This window comes from Musa acuminata, chromosome BXJ2-5, assembly GCF_036884655.1.
Source record: "Musa acuminata AAA Group cultivar baxijiao chromosome BXJ2-5, Cavendish_Baxijiao_AAA, whole genome shotgun sequence".
Classification (NCBI taxonomy): Eukaryota; Viridiplantae; Streptophyta; class Magnoliopsida; order Zingiberales; family Musaceae; genus Musa; species Musa acuminata.
The window spans coordinates 46,121,432-46,136,608 of record NC_088342.1 but is presented as its reverse complement, the minus strand read 5'-3'; the positions used below and the strand labels follow the sequence as shown (position 1 = coordinate 46,136,608).

Genomic DNA, 15,177 nt, shown 5'->3' with positions numbered 1-15,177 from the left:
AGTTGATCCTTAGATAGCTTTTTCAATAGAACTCAACTTGATTAGGATGCACAAATGAATGACTCACAAAATTGGTGATTTGGAATCACTTCAATATGGTTAATAGCTAAATATTCAATTTGGTAGCTAAAAGATGTAAATGTTCCTTATCTTATTTCTTCTTTAATGTTGAATTTAATTCCTTTTGTAGATGTAATGAGCATATTGTTATTGTACATTTCTTTCTTCGCGCCTAGGTAATTTTCTTTTACTCTAGGTACTCGTCGTCGGTTGGGATCAGAAGATTTTGTTAATAAAGAAAATCTTGTGATAGATAATACATGTCAATCAGAAAGTAAAGTTTGGAAAAATAATGTTGTCAGATCATAGTGTATCATTTGAAGACTTCGATATTAGCATCTTCATGTTTTGTCATCTGGTTAATTTCTGTTCTCTACACTTCATTGAATCATATAACTTGTACTCTGGAGCATCACCACTTCACTTGTTGTGAGAAAAAAGAGACTAAGAGAGGAAAAAGAAATGATTAATTTCCAAGTAATGACACCAGGAATTGTCTTGAAGTGGTTGTTATGATGGAAAGAATAAAAGGCAGAGTCAACAGAGCAACAAATCACAAGTCTAAAACCCTATTAATGTACAAACACTCTGCTATGGGATGATAGGCTAATCCGAACCATCTCATCTGCCAGTATATATCCATCATTTCCAAGTGCTTGGAATTCCTTCAATGTAGGCAAGTTCTGGAAATTTGAATGATAGGTTAAAGGTTCTATCGTCCCGTAACCAAAGTGATGGAATTATTAGCAGAAAGAAGTCTGAGATCATATGGTGATGATTCAGTATCGTGAGGACTTCTTTCTGCTGTAAAAGTGGGCTGCCTTGGGTGTGAATTAGCATCAGTTCCACTCTCCAACATTATAATTACTGATGACATTGATGGTCTATCGTTTGCGTGATTCTGCACACACAAGAGACCCACATTCACGCATGTTGATGCTTGTTTCTGTGAGCATGAATCTCTTATGGCTGGATCCACAAACTCCATCACATTGTCCGCATTCCACAACCTCCAAGCCTGCAAAAATTTCTAGGTATAAGCAAATGTAATTACAGAAAAAATATTCTCTATACTTTCACAAGTTAAATAGCAAAGGTTAGCGATTGCTTTACTTACATATCCTAAGAGGCTAACAGAAGATTCTTGGTGTGTGAAAATGCTGTTTTTTCTTCCACTAACGATCTCTAGGAGTAGCACACCGAAACTATAAACATCAGATTTTATGGAGAAGATTCCTTGCATTGCATATTCTGGAGACATGTAACCACTGTGTTTCACCAAAAAAAACGAACAAAAGGTGTGAAAAGTTTGGAGTTTTTGTGTTGACCTCTTCTAATGCAGAGTAATTTTCTTAGTTCCTTCCAAGCTAATGAAGAATGTAGTACTTACTATGTTCCCACCACTCTTTTAGTGTTGGACTCATTGTCATCACTTCCAAAAATCCGTGCCATGCCAAAATCTGATATCTTTGGATTCATGTCCTTGTCCAACAGTATGTTGGCAGCCTTCAGATCACGGTGTATAATTCGTAATCTTGAATCCCTGTGAAGGTAGAGAAGGCCTCGAGCAATTCCTTCTATGATGTTATACCTAGTCTTCCAGTCTAGCAGCCCTTTTTTCTGTGGATCTGTCCGAATCATTATAAGATCAGAGTCAAGTCGCAAGATAAATTATCAAGAGAAAATGCAGCAGTAGCATTACCGAATAGGAAGGTGTTCAAGCTTCTATTAGGCATGTATTCATAGACAAGTATCTTCTCCTCTCCATGAATGCAGCAACCCAAGAGTCTAACCAGGTTCCTATGTTGTAATCTTGCTATTAGGATAAGTTCATTCTTGAATTCGGTGTGGCCTTGCCCTGAGCCCCTCGATAGTCTTTTTACGGCAACTTCTTGGCCTCCAGGTAATGTACCCTGTAGTAACCAGATCAATCAAAGTGGCATTATGTTCCACTTTCTCTAACATGAACTTTTAGCTACTAAACAAAACGAGAAAATAGGCAGACAAGTAATGCTTGGTTTAGTTCATATTCAGATAATTCACCATCTGAAAGTCAAGAGAGCTATACCACTCAATGAAACAAAACCAGAAAGAAGAATAATCAAATGATCAGATAATATGGCATCCTAATTTCATGATATATTTTGAAATGGTGTTTCCTGAAAGATTATTAGTAATGTGCTCTTGTTCAGGCCTCTTATGTTTCAGAGGGTAGAAAGATTATTATCAACTAAGATTAAGATGGAGATTAAGAAATTTGCTGAAGACAAGATTGCTTAAATCCTGTTTGTTTGAACATATTTGTATATCCGGTATTCTGTGGTACTTCAATCATCAAGGTGGGCTTTTTATCTATGTTTTCAGGTAAATCTGGGAGAATGAATCTTGGTGGCTGAAAGTAGGAATTGCGTGATCTGAAAGAGTCTTCAAGATGCTTGGGATTTATGGCCTGCAGTCTTCATGTGGATTATGTGGAAAGAGAAAAATTTTCAAGAAATTTTGCTGAAAAACATCTTTCTATTCCTATGCTGCAGGAGACTATCAAAGTATAATTGCTCATCACGGACAGCAGCTGCGAGTCCAGAGAGAAAGCTGAAGCTGATCTTTTTTGTTTCATGATGGCAACGCTGCAAATCCGATCAGCATCAACAGGGCAACCAATAATGGAGTTCGAAGGCCGAATTTTCTTGTTTGTTTCTTTAATGTTAGGATGCTCTTGTAGTGATATTTCTCTATGATGGCATTTGTTCTGTTGAACCATCTGTTCTTAATTTTCTATTCCTTACTGTACAAAGCGAGATACAATCTGTTCTTGTGCTCATTTTGTCAAGCATTTTCTTTTGAATTCTCTTTCATTTTGTTTCCTTATTGTAAATAGAATCAGGTGATTGTTGTTACTCTTCTCTTTAAGGAGTGTTTTATGTGATCCATGCAGAGAAGTCAGGCATATTTACCCATGTCTGTCTGGATTAAATACCTCCTGCTTGTCCCTCTAACTCTAGCTTTTGACTGTTCTTTACCTTTCTTGATTCTTAGTGACATTCAATGAGCTAATTCGCAAAAGCTAATGGAAGATGATCGAGTGTTTACCTTGTAAACAGGACCGAATCCACCTTCACCAATCAGGTTTTCAGTAGAGAAGCCGGATGTTGAAGCAGTAATCGATTCGAAACTGATCGACGGCAGTTCTTGGCATTGTTGATCCTCTGCACCTTCAATTAGATCTTCATCTCTGCTCGGAGTCACCGGCAAAATTCTTTGGCCTCTTCGTCGTATGATGAACACTGCGAGGTTTGAAAGGCTATACTTAGTGGAGAATTAGCAGAAGAAAGCTCTTGCAGAATGCAAACCTTTTTACCTCGCAATCTTTTCTTGCACTTCAAGGACAGGTAGATGCATCCAAATGCCAAGACCAATGCCGAAACGAGTATGGGTATCACATGACCTGATGTCTTCTTCTCGGTCTCTGCAAAGAACATTAGGCAATTACGATATGTAACATGAGATGGATTCTATGGTTGTATGCAGCTGAAGCCATAGATCTGCACCGAGAAAGAAATCTTCAGTGCTAATCCATGAACTCTGAACAAATGATCAAGAAAGAGCAATCACTCACCCAGCTCTGATCCGGCAAGCCGGAGGTACATGTCATTGCCGTCGCTGGAGAAGACATGTATGTCCACCAGATCCACACCCCACACCAAGCATCCGATCCCGCCCACGAACGCATAGGCCTTGCAGGAGCAATTCATCGAACAGGTGGCTCGGCATCCGTCTTCGTCCCCGATGTCCGAGTACCAGTCCGACAAGTCCGGCAGCTTCACCCGCTCCATCTTCCAGAACCCGTCGGCCTCCACGCTCCCTCCGTCGCTGCTGTTTCTCTCGGACTGCAGTCGCGTTCTCCTCACGCACCCACGAGTCCAGTTGCCGCGGTTCCACTCGTCCTCCACGGCCGGCACGTACCCCTTCAAACAGGAGCATGTCGGGGTGTTCTCGTCGGTGCAGCTCCCGTAGCTCCCGCACCTGTTGTAGAGCTCGCAGGCCGTGCTCGGCTGCGCCCAGACGCTGTGCCAGAACTTGGTGTCGCCCTTCCATATCATTTGCTCCTCGATGCCGTCCCAGGTAAGCACCCACCGCTGGGAGTTGTTGGAGACGGTGAAGTAGTAGTACATCTTCTGCTCGTCCTCGAGGTTGCTCAGCTTGAACCCGTATATGTACGTGGGCACCATGTTCTGGACTCCGATGAAGACTTGCCCGTTCCACCGCCCGGACCTCCACCGCGGTTTGGTGCCCTCCCACACGAAGATCTGGGTCGACCTCTTGGGGTCCATGCCCATGGAGTAGCTCCCCACCCCGGGGTCGTCTTTGCTCTTCCACGACCGGAAGACCTGGTTCACGTTGGTGTCGAGGTCTAGGCCGACCTTCATGCCGGGCAAGTACGTGTCGGTGGGGTTGTCGAAGCTCTGCCACACAACGTCGCCGGAGTTGTTGAGCACGAGGTTGCCGGTGTCCAGCAACTGCACCGTCGATTGGTTGGACTTCAAGGACACGTTCGACGACCACACGACAGTACAGCCATCCTGCAGGACCACGAGGTTGCCGTCGCTCCCGATGGCGAGGCGGCCAGAGGCGTCGGCGACCGGCGCGTCGCGGTTGGCGACCCAGAGGACGTTGTCGGTGGAGAAGCTGTGGTACCATAGTCCGACGTACCGGTTCTTGGAACTTCCGGGGCTGAAGAAGCCGAGCTCGAAGATCTCACCGGCAGAGATCAGCCTCTCACCGTCGTTAATGGACTGACCTACTTCGAGGCTGTCCTTAGCATGAGAGAGAGAAGCCATTGCACTGAGCAGAGAGAGGAGGAAAACAAAACCCATGAACTGATAAGCCATCTCAGGGACTCAACATGAACCTGTGGAGTGCTGTCTGTTCTATGCCACCATCAGGCACTTCTCCGACGTCCAAGGATTTGGTTTCATACTACTAAATACTAATAGGTGGAGCTGTTGACTATTTCACAGTGAGAGAAAGTGTCGAGTCCATCAAGTCTGCAGCTTGAACATAAACTGTAGCATGACTTCATTTACTCCGCATGCCACACGGTGGCGGTGGTCAAAGCGGTCCGGCACGGCAGCCGACGAGTTTGAAGAAGGAGAGCGAAGACCTACATCGATATGGCTTAGAGGTTTGGAGGTCATAGCTTCTACCACATGGGTGACGTACGACAACAAATCTTCCCGAAGATTTTAGATCTCAAAGTCAGCTCCTGGCTTAGAGCTCTGCCGTTCCACTTCGGGTTTGGGGATATGTATTCACTGCATGATCAAGCCATTACAGTCAACAGTGATTCGACATGATACGTTGACATTCCGTAGTTCACGTTATCGGACTCGAGAAAGGTTTGACCACCAACCGGCACTGTAGAAAGTTTACCGACAACTCGAGCTGACTTGGGTAAGGTTAGGTTGACGGATGCAGGTGAGGATGGAACACCGGCGCTGGCGGCGGGAACAGCAGAAAGAGATGCATCGAAACAGAGCCATGCACACATCTTATTCCCTGCAATCCACCACCAGGTGTTCCCTCTTGTTCTTCCCAACTTGTCCGAAGACATGATGACCTTTACTTTAAGGCCAAGCATATCTTCACGTTCGGGAGCAGCGGCCCATCCCTTGCCCCACAGCCATGTCGAGAGGAGGGACGGCCGCAGGACGACACGTGTGGCAGGATCGGATCCGGAGGGTGCGGATCTTCGACCCGCCCTCCGGTTCGTGGCTGGCGATGCCTCTCCGCCTCCACGCCAAACGCCCACCGTGCGTTTCCGTCGACCAACCACCGCCACAAGTAATTACAAAAGATAAGCCGGTGAGCGCACCCCCCCACCTCGCACAAAAATCTCGGGGCGTCCACGTGGACAGATCACGTGGGCATTGAGCGTGACAATGTGAAATGCGAATGGAGGATGGAGTGGGGCCCGGTCGCAGGGTGGGGTGTGAGGCTCAGGTGAGTGTCACGTGGACCGATGCGGCGGTGGTGGTGGAAGCGGAGCCACGTAGGAATCCAGGAATCTCGCCCATCGCATCGTCGCCACGTGGAGGAGCGCAGGGATTCGTGCGGGGGGAAAAATATCTACATTAAACGAGTGGGGTGCCGACGTGGGAGTACGGAACGACGTGATTGGCCGCGTCGGCGGGGAACACGAAGAGCTCCGAGGCGGCTACTGGTGGAGGGTAAGACCGTAATGACCATATTACCCCCGTGCGTCTCCCTAGAAGGTGCTTCCCGGTGATGTTACCGCTGTTTCTATTGGTGAAACAGATGAATAATTGGGAATTATATATATATATATGTATGTATGCATGTATGTATGAAGGCATTAAATGCGAAGTAACGGAGAGAGAACGTTTTGGCTGTGAGTTAACGATGGCTATGAGTTATCCTGAAAGGAGAGGTTTCCTAGCGATTTCTATGCGAAGAAACTGATTGGAATCAGAAAACTATGAACCAGGGTGAGTCACTAAGGTAAGCGTACAGGGAGGTGAGCGGAACTTTAGAAGGGAAAATAAAGAGGGAGAGGCATAAATGAAGCGCTATTTATCACTATATATATTTATATGTATATTTCTTTTTTCTTTTATTTCGTCAAATAAGAGGAAGGGGGGAGAGGAGGGAGGAGAAGGAAGAGAAGGGGGAGGGGTAGGAGATCGATTTCGAGAGGGGGAGGAGGAGGAATGGGGGTGAGGCAATGCGAGTTGTGCGATCGGGCGGCGAGGATCCACTGCGAGTCGGATCAGGCGAGCCTGTGCTGGGAGTGCGACGCCAAGGTGCACGGAGCCAACTTCCTGGTGGCGCGACACTCCAGGTGCCTGCTCTGCCGGAGCTGCCAGTCGCCGACGCAGTGGCGGGCGGAGGGCGCCAGGCTGGGCCTCACCGTCTCCGTCTGCGAGCGGTGCGCCGCCACTGCCTCGGCCCGAGGCAGGAAGGAGGGTGGCGGCGGCGGCGAGGAGGAGGAGGAGGTGGAACAAGGGGAAGGGGGAGGAAGGGAGGAGGATGAGGAGGACGAAGAGGAGGAGGAGGAGGAAGATGACGACGACGAAGGGGAGGGGGAGGAGGAGGACGAAGGGGATAACCAGGTGGTGCCGTGGTCTCTGACGCCGCCGCCGGTGACGAGCTCGTCGAGCAGCGAAGGCGAGGAGGAGTCGGGCCGCATGGGGAATGGCGGTGGCTTGAAGCGGATGCGGGAGAACGCCGATCTCGCTGTCTCGCAGGTAAATCTGTTGCCGCTCTTCTTTGCATTCCGTTGTGAATCAAAAGCATTCATGATCAAAATTATTCGAATCCAATCTCATGATTTACCTACAAAAATCGATTCTTTTCCCTCGTCGCTGCAATTTTTGTATGGTAAAAGACCAAAGAAAAAACAAGGAATTTGTGACTTTCGTCCCTTTGGGATCTCTTCCTGCTTTTTCTTTTCTTCCGATTCAAACAAAGCGTAAAACAGACTAGTGTTTTCCCTATAATCGTGAAAGAGATCACAAAACAAAAGTTTTCGATGAATAAAAGCTGAAACTTTCGACAAAGCTCCCATCTTTGAGGAGCAAAAGAAGCTTGAAACCTAAATCCCCTGCTGATTTCGAGCCCTTTTATGCGGGATCTCTATGGCTTTCGATTCTTACTGCGACGAATCGTTCGCAGGACGATCTCGCCTGCTCCTCGTCCCGCCCGAGATACCTTGCGTCGGCGCCCGCTCCATCTCCAGCAGCTGCGGAAGACGAGGCCAGCTCCTTCGCCCCCGCCGTCCGTCCCACCATGGATCGCAAGAGGCCCGCTCTTCTCCGCCCCGCCGTCGGTCTCATGACCCCGTTCCTGTCTTCCTCCGATCCAAGTGAGTTTACCTTCGATCGATGCCTCTTCTCTTAGCGATCAAGCTTGTTATCGTTCGATGCATTCAAAGGGTTGGTTTTCGTGTGGTGGGTCATTGCAGATCGATACAAGAATCTCCAAGGTTGAATGGTGTGCACTGCTGACTACAGAGGGAGCGATGAGACATGCATGCCGATGGATGGATTCATTTTGTTTAGTTTCGAGCGTCTGTAGGTATTTCCATCTCAATGAACGAATGAATGGCTCGAGTGTTCCTCTGTTCTTGACTGTTGACTTGTTTCATGGGCTAATCGAAGGTTTGTCGAACTCACATCATTTCATATATATATATATATATAAAGTATTTATTCTTGTGATGCGGCTTCGTACTGCATGCGATCTGAATTCATGTGGCGTCGGTGGTTCCACGCTCCACCTCGTCCCACCATCCGAAGTAGCTGCTGGCCCCAAACAGAGCGTGGCTTAGGGCCCTTGTGGCCAGCAGACTCGGCACATGCACCATTCTCGAAGGATAACCTTCGTTATCGGGTCGGATTTGATTTGCCTTTTGCATGGGGAAAAACAGATCCAAAAGGTGACAACATTTCCAACAATAAAAAATAGTACTGTTCTGAGATGATTGACATTTTATTTATCAAGAAATTTCTATAAAAAATTGAACCAATGGAAACAAGAGATAAACTGCAAAAACAAGTCATCGTTGCAAGGGAAGAGTGAGACATGCAAATAATCTCTCCATTTCAGGAATAATTAGCATCAACAAATTAAGATAAAAAATAAATAGTTAAATCCCAATAGACTATAGTCTTTTTATTCTATGGTTTCAAGTACCAGTAATATTCATCTTGATGAATGATTAAATAACAAGGACATGCTCAAAGACCTACAAAATAAAGACTATAAATAAAATTTTAAATAATAAAAAAAATCATATAATCGATCTAAAATAATTAAGATCTTATTATTATTATTACAATTTTAGTGTCCCACAGCAAACAAGGATGGCCGAGCAGCCTCTGCCACCTACCACCGACCACCAACAGTGGTAGGCTCTGTTAGCTGCATGACATGGTCTCAGGATTACTGTGGCGTCCTTTGGACAGAGATGGATGACCGGGTTGCTTGCAAAAGCAGGTACTGACTTAGTTGCTTCAATGCCGTTTTAGCCACATATAGCGAATCTTTCCCCAACATCTCCCCTATCAAAAATGTACTGGTGAAGAATACATGGCAATGGATTTGGTTTTCGGGTCCCAGCTACGGTAGTAGCCTTACCGAATCCAAATCGCCTCCCCCGTATAGCAAGAAACTAATTATTATCATCTTTAATAATGAAAATGATGTTCGATCATCCATGTCGATCGTCTCGCGCCAAGAAATCGACTTGCAAGCGTTTGTTTGCCCACAGACAAACCACTTACTACATGCAGACATGCAACCAAGCTTTTTCATGTTACAGATGATGGATTTACCATCTGGCTTCAAATGGAGATAACCAAACGAGAAAAACAAAGATTATGCTAGAGAACGAATTATATAACCAATGAAAAATGTCAACTAGTTTAGGTAGTAAAACTGTGTCGGGTCATTTTAAGATGTTAGGATCAAATCTGCAGAAGAAACCCAAGTAAACAGACATAGGAAGATGTAGCAGTGTTCCATAACTTGAGAAAGTAACAACCAATGCAAAATGAAAATGAACCTAACAGCTAATATGAGCTTCAAAGCTAAATGGCAAGTTCAAATATTTAGAACCAAATATAATCTTACAAAGGAAACAACATGCTGTGCTTATGTTCATAAACATACTAAAAATGAATAGACAGAAAATTATGAAACATAAGGTTGGCAAAAAAGAACTCCAGATATTTGGGTGTGTTTTTATGGCCTAAACATAAGCAAGCAGTAATGTAAACAGTCTTGACACATGATTACAATGACAGAACTGAAAAACTCAACAAACAAACTCGAGGAATTAAGAAAAGAACTGCAAATAATACGGGATCTCTTAAGTTTTATTAAATCCCTTCTGGCTTAAAACCGATTAAATCATCAATTATGGGACAAAATTGATTAGTACTCGCTAATTTGATTACAGCAAACATTTAGCAGCAAGCTCTGGCAGACAGCCAATCTGGAGGGTTAGCTGAATATTTTAGCAACACATTCAATATTCAAATAAAAGAGAACGCCATCTAAAACTGGTGAGTCACACCTGAAAACTGTCAGGGATTATGCCATCTTTGACGAACCTGATGTGTGGGGCGACATCTGCTATGGAACTTTCCAGAGGTGATTCAGCTCTCCTACAAAGCTTTTCCAAATGATATATATGGAATCAATAGTCATCAACATGATCATTTTATTCTCAGAATGCAAAGTATTGTCGTTAAGTTGACTACACTTTTAAAGTTCGAGCAGGCTCAGCAGAACTGATGAGAGAGTAGAGAGACAGAGTGAGTACAGCATAATGCAGGACATTATAATGCGCTAGATAAAGTCATTGTAACCAAATATCAGGATCATTTATTACAGTTCAAAATATGCCATAGTTAAAGTAATTGGCCCATCTCCTATAATAGAAAAGAAAACATGGGGATACTCAAAGAAGGTCATAATAGGTTATCTCAAGTGCAAGATGCATAGGAATTTCTCAGGCATCTGCAAAAGAATTACCAATCAGTTAACTGAAAATTATGAAAGATGCAACAGAAAATATAAGCAACACTAGCTTGTTATTTGATGTTTAGATATGAATACTGTTATGCCCCTTCAAATCATGTTGCATGTTGAAGTTTTGACTTGTTAATCACAGCATGCTCCCTAAAAATTTATGGCAGAAAGCAACATACCATTATTCCAGGAACTCAGTGTAAAGACCAAAAGATCAAACTCCAAGTAATATATTAGAAGACAATAATGCAATGCCTAGACATAGGATTGAGAACCACCATGATTTGACTATAAGGGCTGACATAGCTTGCATTTTATGGAACAACATCTTGCTCATGTTTCGACTCGCAAACGTGGAGAACAATAAGCTCAACTTGAAAATATGCTTGATATTTCACGAACCACATCTGCCACTAGTCAGAATGTCCTTTAACAGCACATATATACTGAACCACTTCAGAGAACATATAATAGTACATTCTATGTTAAGCCATTCTAAATGTAAAAAGCCAAAATTTTCACCCTTGATCATCGGTAGTGGACAAGAGGCCAAGAGGAGGCTGTTCCATGGAATATTTTGCCCCTTACGACTAGGTATAAAAGCTCGTTTTCAACACAATGAGCGGAGGCGACTTACCTTTTTTTGACTACTCGCGTCCACATTTATACACCTTAGGTAAAACTAACTTGGGCATCGGAGGAACCGAGTCAGGAAACCTCTCTTGACTTCGGTCTTCGTGTAGGTAACACCTCCGGAGCTAGACGTTTCCACCTCGGAAGTACCTTGACAACCCTGCGCATACTGGTCCAAATCACGTTGGGCTGACTAAGACGTCAATGACTTCTTCCCTCATCATTTTGGTGCTAAAAGGAGGGCCCGATGTCATAGGAACTCCCGCTCGCCGACCCTCTCAATGAACACTTGAGCAAGGAAGCTTTGCCCTCGACCCACAGTACTTTCACTCAAGGGGGACAACAACCATCCTTTCCACATATGGACGCATCCACCTCGGCGCAAACGCTAATGTGATATTGGTATCTATTCAATGACTCGAGCCTCTCACCCTCAGGGATGACCCCGAGCCACCTTCTCGTCCCCGACGAGGTGTTCTTGAATCTCACCAGTAAGCGCAGATGCTAACGAGCATGATATTGGTCGTTGCCCAATAGGCAACACCACCAGCTCAACTGCCAGTAGCAATGGCACCTATCAAGGTTCCCCCACCAAACGTGGTGCCGACATCCCAAGAGCACCCGAGACTTGTCGAACCACCCACCGAGAGAGCACTTCGCTCCCTAACCGTGGAATTCAACGGACCATACCACCACTCTACCCTGTCTGAATCTAAGACCTAGTCGACGGATTCGACCGAGGATTCCCTGTGAATCCAACTACGATAGATGGATCGACGTTTGGAGGAGATGCGACGAGAGTCTATCAATCCAAAGGGGAAGTGCTAGTTGACGCCACATCGGGTCAATCACCATTCACCCAAAAAATCCAGGAAGAACAGATTCCAGTAAACTTCTGACTCCTGTTATTAGAGGCATTCGATGATAGTGCCAATCTAATGGAGCACATTGTAACTTTTCGTGCCCAAATGTCATTGTATAACACTTCAGATGCCCTGATGTGCTGCACCTTCCTTAACACGTTAAGAGGCCCAGCATAAGAATGGTTGTGAAGCTGCTTTCCAGCAGTTCTTTTGACTAACTCGAGAGGGAGTTCGAACTTCACTTCCTCGGGAGCGTATGCCCAAGACCATTGCAACAATGCTTCTCAAAGGCAAGGGGAGGAGGAAACACTTATAGACTTCATTGCTTAGTTCACTAATGAAATCCGAGGCGTGGTAGATGCCCATCCGTTGCCCATAATACAGACCTTCATGATAGGGCTTAAACCCTCTTGTCTCTTTTGATCATTGGTGAACCGCAATCTACCCCGATCTTGAGGTCACCGCGGTGAATGAGGAATGAATGACCCGAGTTACCTCGGCCAAGGTCCGAGTTGACCCCCCTGAATATATTTAAAACTGAAGTTTTTCGACAGATAAAAGAAAATGAACTCTTAAAAGACCTTCACCCGATGAAGACTCAGTTGGCGAACAGAGACAAGTTTAAATGCTATTGATTCTACCGGGATTACAACCACGACACAGAGGATTTCCACGACTTGAAAGAGTAGATTGAAGAACTTATATGTTGGGAACACCTCAGGTGGTTCGTTCGAAAGCACTGGGAACCCTCACCTTGACCTCAAGGGCCGGGAGAGAGATAAATCTACGTCATCATTGGTGGACCCACCTCAAGGGGAGTCAACTCTTAGGGTCGTAAAGCTTTTGCCAAAGCTACCATTGAAAAGCGCCCGAGGACAAAGGGTGGCTTGGAGATAACCTTAAAGAAGGAAGAGACGGAGTACCTTGACCCGAACCACGACGATGCCTTGGTAGTTTCTGTAAGGATGATCAATGCTCGGGGAAGCCCAACCCCGCCTCCGTCCAAGGCACAGGGGTTGGGAAGTCTGACCCTGCCTCCGCTCGAGGCATAGGAGTCAGAAAGCCTGACCCTTGCCTCTAATCGAGGTATGGAGGTTGGGGAACCCGACCTCTGCCTTCGCCCAAGGCACGAAGGTCGGGAAAGTACAACCCCCACCTTCGCCCGAGGCGTGGAGGTCGAAAAACCCTACCCCGTTCGGCCAATGTGTGTCGCTCGACAATATGCGGTGCACGATGGACTAGATGTGCCGACTGAACTAAACATGCCACCAGGTCAACAATGAATCAAAGAGGTATGAGCTCGACATGCCGGATGAACTAGACGTCGCACTTTAGACCCCTCTGGCAAAAGCCCTAAAGAACGCCTTTGGGGGGAGACAAATGATAGGGAGTACGTTATCAAATCATTATCTGACATATAATCACCATGTGGTGTCCAGGGTGGAAAGAGAAGACAAACTCACCCTCCATCCGTCTGCCCATGTAGACAAGAGGCCGAGGGAGGTTGTTAGAGGCGATTAAAGGCTACCTCCCCACAGAATATTTTATAAAATATTCTACTCTTTACGACCAAGTATAAAAGCTCATCTCTAACACAATGAACAAGGGCGACTTACCTTTTTTTACTACTCGCATTCACATTCATACATCTCGTGTTACTAACTTGGACGTCAAAGGGATTGGGTCGGAAAACCTTTCTCGACCTTGGTTTTCGTACAGGTGACACATCGGGAGCTCGAGGTTTCCACCTCGAAGACAGAGGCGCATACGGATCCGGACTACGTTAGGCTGACCAAGACATCAATGACTTCTTCCCTTATTACACACTGATGTAATGAAAATTTGCTTAATAAATAGAAGCATTAAAAATCTAGAGACAGCAGAAATATACAAATACTCTTTCTAATACTTTAAAGCTCCTATCTTAGGTTGTCTCAGGTTGCGGGTTATCCAAACCTGGCTTCCCGAAAGGAATTCACCTCTGTACATGGAAGCTTCGAATGTAAGGATGGAAGGATTTCACCTCGGTACATGGACAACACCAATCCACTCCACAACATTTTCCATAAATCACCACATAAAAGGTCTACGATAGAGTTCGTGGGCATATCTTACATGACATTGTTCAGAGAATAACAATCGAGTTAGATATCAAGAAGAATACTCACCTTTTTGTTCCTCAGCAGCATCGTGATACTCCTGTTCCTCCTCTGGCGCCAGGTGAAGCTCGATCCCCTCGTCTAACTTCTTGGCCTCTCCATTGTCCAGTCCAGATCCAGCACCAGCCCCATCATCAGGGTAACGGACCACCACCACGGGGCAAGCGCAGTGATGGACGCAGTAATCGCTGACGCTTCCGAGACGGCTCTTGCTGACGCTCCTGGCAGCCCCAAATCCCCTGCTCCCCATGATAACCGCGCTAGGACGCAGCCTCTCCACCTCGAGGCACAGCCGCTCCTTCATGTCGTGGTCCTTGACGATGTGGATCTTGAAGGGAATCTGCGCCTCCACGAGGGGTTGCGCCAGGTCCTGCGCCTTGCTCGTGGTGAAGGCGTCGAAATCCTCCTCCATCTTCCGCTGCGACTCCTCGGAGGCAGGGAGCCCGTTCTCCGCGTCGTCGTCGCCGGCCGGTAGGGAGAGGTCGACTGCGCCCCAATCGGCGCCGTAGAGGACGCTGGTGGGGCGGACATGGAGGAGGACGACGGCGTCCCCGGGGCGCAAGTAGTTCCGTACGGCCCAGCTCACGGCGTGGGCGCTCTCGTCGCTGAGGTCGACGGCGATGGCGATCCGGCGGCGGGATCCCGCGGAGGCGGAGGGGAGGAGGCGCGCGGGGCGATCGGGATCCGGTAGAGCATGATGCGTGTCCATGGCCGGGGGTGAGATCACTCGCGGGCGACGCGATCGGGGTCGCCTATAACAGAAGTGGAATGCGAGCGAGCCTGGAGGACGAGGAGGCGACGTGTAAACGCGGGATCGAAGTCACTAGAAGACACCAGAGAGAGCGAGAGGTGTGACAATATTCGTGCGTGTCGGATGTAGTGTTCTCTCCGGTGCTCAACAGCAGTCG

General features: G+C 46.3%; 3 protein-coding genes across 7 annotated transcripts; 1 reads left to right on the top strand and 2 right to left on the bottom strand.

The window, feature by feature from the left end:
• Nucleotides 1-553: 553 nt before the first annotated feature.
• Nucleotides 554-5,784, bottom strand: LOC135613046 (G-type lectin S-receptor-like serine/threonine-protein kinase B120). The gene is made up of 7 exons (XM_065109986.1): nucleotides 3,677-5,784; nucleotides 3,419-3,526; nucleotides 3,151-3,344; nucleotides 1,763-1,973; nucleotides 1,451-1,688; nucleotides 1,178-1,328; nucleotides 554-1,078 (listed from the first exon to the last, which is right to left on the bottom strand). Exons 1-7 carry the CDS (start codon nucleotides 4,947-4,949, stop codon nucleotides 773-775), a joined length of 2,481 nt encoding a protein of 826 aa, XP_064966058.1. The 5' UTR covers nucleotides 4,950-5,784; the 3' UTR covers nucleotides 554-772.
• A 951-nt stretch (nucleotides 5,785-6,735) lies between these two features.
• On the top strand, nucleotides 6,736-8,208 carry LOC135613045 (zinc finger protein CONSTANS-LIKE 4-like). Its single transcript, XM_065109985.1, has 3 exons — nucleotides 6,736-7,325; nucleotides 7,753-7,942; nucleotides 8,042-8,208. The coding sequence occupies exons 1-3, from the start codon at nucleotides 6,789-6,791 to the stop codon at nucleotides 8,065-8,067; spliced, it is 753 nt and encodes a 250-aa protein (XP_064966057.1). The 5' UTR covers nucleotides 6,736-6,788; the 3' UTR covers nucleotides 8,068-8,208.
• On the bottom strand, nucleotides 7,595-15,109 carry LOC135613044 (universal stress protein PHOS34-like). Of its 5 annotated transcripts, none has more exons than XM_065109984.1 (2): nucleotides 14,279-15,107; nucleotides 7,595-10,255 (listed from the first exon to the last, which is right to left on the bottom strand). In XM_065109984.1, the coding sequence occupies exons 1-2, from the start codon at nucleotides 14,976-14,978 to the stop codon at nucleotides 10,248-10,250; spliced, it is 708 nt and encodes a 235-aa protein (XP_064966056.1). In that variant the 5' UTR covers nucleotides 14,979-15,107; the 3' UTR covers nucleotides 7,595-10,247. The 5 variants fall into 5 exon arrangements, with proteins under 5 accessions (XP_064966056.1, XP_064966052.1, XP_064966055.1 ...); XM_065109980.1 differs by having other exon boundaries at nucleotides 7,595-10,247; XM_065109983.1 differs by lacking the exon at nucleotides 7,595-10,255 and adding an exon at nucleotides 10,403-10,602 and having other exon boundaries at nucleotides 14,279-15,106.
• Nucleotides 15,110-15,177: the final 68 nt, after the last annotated feature.